This window comes from Hylaeus volcanicus, chromosome 4 (genome assembly GCF_026283585.1).
Source record: "Hylaeus volcanicus isolate JK05 chromosome 4, UHH_iyHylVolc1.0_haploid, whole genome shotgun sequence".
Taxonomy (NCBI): Eukaryota; Metazoa; Arthropoda; class Insecta; order Hymenoptera; family Colletidae; genus Hylaeus; species Hylaeus volcanicus.
In genome coordinates, this window is record NC_071979.1 from 23,446,556 (window position 1) to 23,454,523 (window position 7,968).

General features: G+C 34.3%; 2 protein-coding genes across 2 annotated transcripts; one reads left to right on the forward strand and one right to left on the reverse strand.

Annotated features, from left to right (window-relative positions):
• The first annotated feature begins 372 nt into the window (after nt 1-372).
• LOC128875389 (RRP12-like protein) lies at nt 373-6,178 on the forward strand. The gene is made up of 23 exons (XM_054120924.1): nt 373-654; nt 747-927; nt 1,014-1,140; nt 1,224-1,406; nt 1,474-1,633; nt 1,718-1,896; nt 1,956-2,191; nt 2,258-2,425; nt 2,494-2,602; nt 2,672-2,836; nt 2,907-3,028; nt 3,087-3,201; nt 3,281-3,517; nt 3,595-3,821; nt 3,893-4,016; nt 4,089-4,374; nt 4,460-4,617; nt 4,679-4,938; nt 5,007-5,167; nt 5,241-5,417; nt 5,475-5,591; nt 5,653-5,812; nt 5,885-6,178. Exons 1-23 carry the CDS (start codon nt 519-521, stop codon nt 5,982-5,984), a joined length of 3,888 nt encoding a protein of 1,295 aa, XP_053976899.1. The 5' UTR covers nt 373-518; the 3' UTR covers nt 5,985-6,178.
• Nucleotides 6,179-6,299: 121 nt separating this feature from the next.
• Nucleotides 6,300-7,830, reverse strand: LOC128875397 (glutaredoxin 3). Its single transcript, XM_054120940.1, has 3 exons — nt 7,641-7,830; nt 6,516-7,149; nt 6,300-6,416 (listed from the first exon to the last, which is right to left on the reverse strand). Exons 1-2 carry the CDS (start codon nt 7,688-7,690, stop codon nt 6,528-6,530), a joined length of 672 nt encoding a protein of 223 aa, XP_053976915.1. The 5' UTR covers nt 7,691-7,830; the 3' UTR covers nt 6,300-6,416; nt 6,516-6,527.
• Nucleotides 7,831-7,968: the final 138 nt, after the last annotated feature.

Consider the following 7,968-nt stretch of genomic DNA (forward strand, 5'->3'; position numbering starts at 1 on the left):
ATCATTGTATCCCAAGTCCCTTGCATCTTCTTCCAAATATCTAGGAAGAAATAATAAAATTTCACCATTGTGTCGAAGAAATTACACTTCTAACGGGTTGCACTTGTTATATTTAAAGATCTTATTACAAGTTCCCAGCCATTGACTCGCTATTACTTGAGACGAAAGATTGTTCGAACTTGTAATATTAATTTGGACGAAAACAATATTAGGTACTTATTTACCATTAAAGTAGTTCTACGTTATCGATGATATGGTGGATAGATAGGTACCATCATAGAAGTACTATGTTACCGACGGCAAGGTGTTGCTGCAGCGATGCTGACATCTTGTGAAAATCATTGCAGTACTTTACCGACATCGCAACTAAATCGCTTGGTGATCTTTTGTTCATGCACGTGGAGCATGGATCTAACCTCGTTGCACCGTTGACGTTAAAAAATCGCGAGTATTCCAACATCTATTGAAGTAAATTGGAATAACTAGGATAAAATAATCGTAAACGGTATAGTGGAAAAATGGGTAAATTGGGCCCACGGTTGAATAGTAGGAAAAAGGCAAAACGATGGCCAAAAGGTCAGAGTGCCAGTTCCAATCCAGAGACGAAAAAACATCGTGAACAGGCAGCATGGATGTTTTTTAAAGATAATTCCGGTTCGTCCTTACTTTATTACCACCTATACGCAATACTTTCTTGATATCTGTTTCCCAACATTATATTTCACGTCATTGTTTCTTAATCACAGGTAAGCCTGGTCTGACAAAGGCAGATTTACAAAAACACGATGCCATTCAAGGTATAGGGCCTCAATTTGAAAAACTTGATCTAGACGAAGATAACTCTGAGACCTGTACAGAAAGTACAGTTAATACTTTTGATACATTTGCTACCAATTACAGTAATTGTTCGAATGTATCGTTTAATAGGCAAGTAACTAGCTGTATTACAAGTAGACAGTTTTATTTTAAGCTTGATGAGAACTCCGTGACATTACTTAAACAATAATTTGCAGGTTTTTAAATCACTTTCAATCAAATTCCTTATTGCATAAAGAAATGTTAGCTGTACTATCAGCAGTTACTGAAGTTATAAAGCAGAATAATGGAACTGAATCTTCCACAGAATATTTTGCTGCATTGGTAATGCATAGAATATTGCAAATTTTTATTTCAAGTAAAAGAATACTTGAAAATTTTAAATATTAATGTTTGTTTATTACTAGATGAGCACTTTGGAAGCAATTGAATCTCAGACATCAATTGCAGCTACACTTTCTCTATTGGGTATGGGTTTAAAAACTGTACCCAGAAACATTTTGAATTTACAATTTGGACCTGCTAGTAAAATTTTTCTTGATATCCTTTCGAAACATGTATCATCTGAAGACTTCTTAATACTAAGACATGTAAGCTTATTCAATTTCAAAAACTAAGATACAATATGCAGTCCTGACGATTTTAAATCTGTTTTAGTGTATTCACTGTTTGTCTTTGCTTCTTCGAGCATTAGAGATGGCTGCATGGTCTGACTCTTCTACTATGCAAGTATTAAATGTCCTTTTATCATTCATTACGCACAGTAAACCAAAAGTACGAAAGGCAGCACAACATGGAGTATGTGCCATATTGAAAGGTACATTTTAAATCAAAGATTAAAACATCTGTAATTATAAATAATCATGCTGAAACTTAATTTGATTTCCAACTTGTTAAATAGGAAGCGAGATAATGAAGGGAGATAACCCACCACAGTTTCATCCAGCTGCACCACAAATTGCAAAACATTGTATCAGTCAATTGCAAATTAGTTCAGAGCCTGGTGGTATTACCAGCATTCTCCATGTACTTACACTTATGAAAGATATCACTCATCATTTGCCAAAACAACACGTGAAGGTATTTGTCAATTAAGCGTTAACATTGTTCGTGTATAAACATTGCTTCCATTCTTTTAGACTATTTGCGAATCATTGCTGAAAATTATGACGTTAAAAAATGTTCTGACGACATCGTGTTGTCTACAAGCCTTCCATGGTTTATTTGTTTCCCGACCCTCGCCAGTTATTTTAACACCTCAAAGAAACGCGCAAATCATCGGTGCTCTTTACGATTATCAACCACCAGCGACCGATCCGCAACCCACACTTGCATGGTTAACAGTCATGCAAGAAGCTTATTTAAATTTAGCTAAGTGAGTATAAATTTTATTTTTAAATCCTGTGTAAAGTTTAAAAGTTCGGTCATTCTCTACTTACAGCGCTTCACTGAATTTGTGTGCAGCTATTTTACCAAGAATGTTGGATAAATGCATGGAGTTGTGGCTCTCGGACAGATCAGCAGTTATATCTGGCACATCGCATACGATCAAAATTTTATTGCAGGACTGTGTTGGAAAAATGTGTGAAAATGAAGAACTAATAAGAAAGTAAGAATAGATGTAAAGATTGTCTTTCATATATGAAATATTACATATTTAATACCTGGTTATTCTAGATATAGTGTCACAATCGATCAAATAATTCTCATGATGTACAAATCATTGAATTACAAATACTTGGAGGCATGGTATCATATTCTTCATCTAATGGCTTTACTTTTTCAGGTAATATTTCATTTCTATCTTTCGATCTTTACTGATTTCATTTAATTACATTATTGTTTCGTACGATAGGTAACTGGAAAATCGCAAAGCCCGAAATTGTCGGACATATTAATAAGGTTAGCAGATTTACGCGATTCCTATAATTTTACATCTAAAAATGATGTCGAATACGCTATCGGTGCTGCGATAATGGCCATGGGTCCAGAAACAGTACTAAGTTTAATTCCATTGAAAGTACGTTATTGTATGTAATTACTAGTTATAACTATTTTTTATACGTATAATATAAATTTGTATTCTATAGGTATCCAATGATACGATTTACTTGAAGAGAAGTTGGCTGTTGCCCTTATTGAAGGATTGTGTTTCCGGTGGAACACTTCGTTTCTTTGCAGAAACATTACTGCCGCTAGCTACAATATGCGAGTGAGTATTTCATAATATTTTAATTGAAGGGAAAAAGTTATATCTCTGTTAATTCCAGGACGAAAGCGACCGAATCAGTAGGAGGAAAAACCTATGAATTTATGCTTGCCCAAATATGGGCTGTCTTGCCAAGTATATGTCATAATGCTACCGACGTAAAAGAAAATTTTCAGGTATAAATATTTATAAATTACATTAACCATCCAATTTGTGGGATATTTAAAAATTTATTTTAAAATTGATATTTCTTAGAATATCGCTAAATTGTTGGGAATAACTTTTAATGAAAAAAAAGATTTGAGGTTATCCATTATGTCCGCAATACGAAAGTTAATTACAAGGGCGATCGAAGAAAATAAGAAGGAAGATATAGCGGAAATTGCCAGATTTGCAAAGAATTATTTACCGATGTTCTTAAATCTGTATACTACTAAGCCAAATGGAACCGACGAGGAAGGGCAGCGTCTGGCTGCATTCGAGACGATTAGGGTTACTTTCAAATAGTTATCTTTGAGATAATATATAAAGAAATTAAATTCAATATTAAATTGTTTCTCTTTTTGCAGACGTATCTTGCAATTGTTAGCAGCGATTTAGTACACGAGCTATTCGATCGCGCATTGTGTAGGTTAAACGAACCTAACATCGATGACTTTTTCAAGGAAAGTGTTCACGATATAATAAGACTATTAATTGAATATACCGATACCCATAGAATAAGGGCTTTCTATGATATTTGCGTACCAGTTCTTAAAACGAATGCCAAGAGTAAGGAACAGAAGAAAGCGTATAGGTGAATCCTTAGAAAATCTGTATCAATTCGAACATTTTATTCAAAGAATTATTTCTTATGGACATTTACAGATTTTTGGAAGAGATATGCGGCAGTGAAAAAGCCACATGTAAAACTTTTGTACAGCAGCACAGACGTGAAATACAGAAGTTATTAATATTGTCGGCAACTGAGGTTGCAAAACCAAGCAGAGCAGTAAGTAGTAAAATCTCATGTACCATTAAAAATTAAATAATTTAAATTATGATGAAATTTATTTTCAATTAGGCTCGATTAAGGTGCCTAATTCACATAATCAAAGCTCATCCACAACTCGAGCAAACGAAATTCTTGGAGGCTGTTGTCCCCGAAGCAGTGGTATATTTAAAAGATTTAAACTCAAAATGTCGAACGTGTGCTTATCAACTTTTGAACACTATCGCCGAGAAATTTTTAGGAAACCCCGAGCATTTAAAAGAATATGTCAATATGTTAATGGTTGGCTTGGGTGGTACACAAAAGTATTGCACTGCGTCTGTATTGGCACTTGCATCTGTTACTTATCACTACAATGGTAAGTGTTAACTTCGATGTTTAAGTAAACAAATTGTACAAGTTAAACGGTGGAATTATAAACGTTAACAAATACATTTAAACAGGATCTTTAGGCGTGGACACAGTTAAAGAAATAGTAGACCATGCGTGTAGGCTTGTTGCGAGTCCTACACGAGAGATTACGGAAGCTGCGCTGGCTTACATAAAAGTATACATTAGCGTCATGCCGTCTCCAATTGTTGCTTCAACTTTATCTAAATTGGTAAGTTAGAGAAAGTATTTAAGAATTGCAATATTGGTGAAATGAATTAATTAAATTGCAGATGGAAGCTTTATGTGGGATAAATGACGATTGCCACAGGCATTTCAGACAAAAAGTGCGCGATATTTTAGTAAAATTATTAAGAAAATATGGAGTAGAAACTATCTCGGGTATGATACCTTCTTCCAATGGAATGTTGCATAAGAGATTGAAAAATATAAATAAACTGGAGGAGGCAAAGAAAAAGACTAGAGAACTGAAAAAGTCGAAACAACAGGATGACGAAGAAGATGAGTTCAGTGCGAAGAGAAGACCCAAGAGGTAGCTTTTTATTTGACTGTAAGTGAGATTTTTATTCGATCTTAAATTTTATTTTTATTAAAATATAGCGTCGAAGAAATATTGGCGGATAGCGAAGATGAATTTGAAAGTTCGGAAGATCAAGCGTCAAGGAAGAACCAAAAACGAACGTCACGAAAAGAAGCTTGGATTCAAGAGAACGAGGAAATTATCGATCTCATTGACCCCGCGGCTGCTCGAAATATATCAAGTAGGATGACAACATTATAACTGTATCTTAGTATGATAATTATTAAAATATATATTTTTTTTAATTTCTATAGCAACACTACCTGGAGCTTTAAATCCAAAAACACAAACTCTGAAACCCAAGGATCGTGGATTTAAGACTGCGCCAGATGGGCGTCTTATTATCACATTGAATAATGAGAGAGATGACGGAGAAGCGAAGAAAACTAAGAAAATTCCATTCTTGCATAGCGACTCGGAAGATGAGTATGGTACGAAAAAATATATATAAACAACGAAAACAGTACACCTAATAAATTCATTTTCAGAGGACTACGATGACACTCAGTCGATAGCCACAGCCCCAGCGATAAATAAAAAGCGTAAACGAAATATAGATTTCGATAGTATTAGTGTAAGAAGCGAGGCTACATCGAAATATCAAGGTAAAATATCACTAGTTATGTTTTTATTAATGCCCGATTAATAAAAATGTGTTATCCATAGCTGGAGGGTCAGGAATTCATCGACCGGTAAAGAAAGGAAAGGTAGATCATGCGCTTGGGGCAGAATATAAGGCGCAAAAAGCAGGAGGAGACATTAAGAAGAAAGGCAAACCAGATCCATATGTATACGTACCTCTGTCGAGATCAGTGTTAAACAAAAGGTAAATACTATTCTAAACTTTATTTTAAATGTATTATATTCGACTGTAGCGACTCGTTAATATTATTTTCAGGAAAAGGAAAAGGAATGCTAGCAAGTTCAAAGGTATCGTTAAAGGAGCGCAGAAAGGTGCACAAAAGGGAATGAAGAATAGGAATAAGAATAAAGAATGATTTATTAAGGTATTGCTTAAGTGCGATGAATCAAAATGGAATTATTTGTTCCTAGATGCTTATTACGCTTGTTGCGAATCCTGGTTTTTTTTTGTTTCATAATGAAAAATGTGTACAAATATGTGAAAGGTTTCAATCTAAGAAATTGTGTATTTACAAAAAATTGAATATAGATTTCTTTTTAATGATCCATACTTAATGTATATTAGTATATTATATTGTTGATAAGTATATGTTTGAGCAAGTAGAATAGTTTTCTAAAATAAAGCAACTTCGCTGTAATGGTGAAAACTTAGCAAGAAACACTTATACATATGTGGGTAATTTAATTTATTACATATTTCAGAGGATGAAATGACCAAAGTTTTTACAACTGATAGAAAATAATTTAAGAGCAACGATATTAAAATAGTCACCAGCCTTCCTTAACATCTGGAAAAAAAATTATCTTATATTTATTAACTAACGTTCCCTATAATTAAATAATATTTGTTACAATACGAACTGTGAACAGTACTATCATCAACTAACTTTACTTATACATTAACTCTTCTTAGGCAGCATGCTTTCTAATTCTCCAGATTCGCTCATTTCTCTTACGATATCCAAACCACCGATTAATTCTCCGTTCACGTAGAGCTGTGGATACGTCGGCCAATTACTGAACTTCTTAAGTCCTTCTCTGACATCATTGTCTTGCAAAATATCAAACGTTTGATAATCTGCTTTATAGGAATCTAAGAGTGCGACTATTGTTTTAGAAAATCCACAGCGTGGATTGGCAGGATTTCCTTTCATGAATAGCATACAAGGTGCTCGATTTATCAAGTTTTTTAGCCTATCTTCAAGATTCACTTGCGATTTACAGACATCAATTGGAATAGAATTTTTGCTGGCAGAATGGCTCTTTACTTTCTCTGCTATAGCAGAGGGATTAGCTCCATCCACTCTGTCTACTATAGTGCTGTTTCTTGCCAGAATGACTGTTGGTACAGCAGTAATACCAGCTTTCAAAGACACCTCTGGTACCTTCTCAGCCTCAATCTTAGCAAATTTAACTCCCTTACACTCGGGTAGTTTGCTCATTTCGCTGATCACATCATTTATTTGGGAACACTGATCAGCCCATGGTGCATAGAAATGAATAACAGAGAGATCCTGTGACCTAACACAATAAAGAAATGTTTTTGAAACTCGCAGACTTTCTGCATGCTCTATATATAAGTATACACATTAAAGCCTTATTATGTTATCACAAAACTATGTCGTAAAAGACTCGTGACTCTTGATCCCAGGGGAATATCCAAACAAAAAGGAAACAAGAAACATCGACGGAGATATGCAAATCTCTTATCTGAATAAAAATATTGATCGACGATTTAGAGATGAAAATAAATATTTTTCAAAATGAAAAGACATTGCATGTTAAACTAGTAAAAGTTTATAATTTTTATACATTACAAGTTTTATCCATGAATGTTAATTATTATTGATTACGAAGAAATACAAAACTGTTGTAAATATCGTAAAAAATAAAATCACTGTTTCGAGGCATTTGGGATTACATGTATACAGCTATATATACGTCAAGCGAAGAAAGATGAGGTTATCGTCTTTCTATAGATCGAACTTTTAAAATATACAACGATTACTCACTTAATGCAATCTTCATATTCTAGCTGGGAACTGAGATCGGTGACAGCCATTCAGTCACAGGAATATTTTCCTTGTAGAGATTCTTTAAACACACGTTTCTAATGAATAAAAATTCTTGATAGCTCTCCACTTGCTGTTACGGCGTGTACGCGACTTTTAACGTTGCTCTCATGGAGGTTCTGTTAGGTTCTGTACAGTTCTGTATAGCAAGTGCAGAGCTACTGCTTCGGCGCAGATGTTCGCCAAATTTTTACATAGAACGTTTCATGAAGACGAAGTTGAATGTAAACAGAGCTTGTCGCATGACTAAAATTGCATTGATCATTGG

What these genes read in the sequence shown, in the direction of transcription:
- LOC128875389 (XM_054120924.1), top strand. Translation starts at nt 519, where the DNA reads ATGGGTAAATTGGGCCCACGGTTGAATAGTAGGAAAAAGGCAAAACGA. An exon ending in CGACTCGGAAGATGAGTATG is followed by an intron (nt 5,418 to 5,474) that starts GTACGAAAAAAT and finishes ATTCATTTTCAG; the next exon opens with AGGACTACGATGACACTCAG. An exon ending in AGATCAGTGTTAAACAAAAG is followed by an intron (nt 5,813 to 5,884) that starts GTAAATACTATT and finishes TATTATTTTCAG; the next exon opens with GAAAAGGAAAAGGAATGCTA.
- LOC128875397 (XM_054120940.1), bottom strand. Translation starts at nt 7,690, where the DNA reads ATGGCTGTCACCGATCTCAGTTCCCAGCTAGAATATGAAGATTGCATT. An exon ending in GAATATGAAGATTGCATTAA is followed by an intron (nt 7,150 to 7,640) that starts GTGAGTAATCGT and finishes TTATTGTGTTAG; the next exon opens with GTCACAGGATCTCTCTGTTA.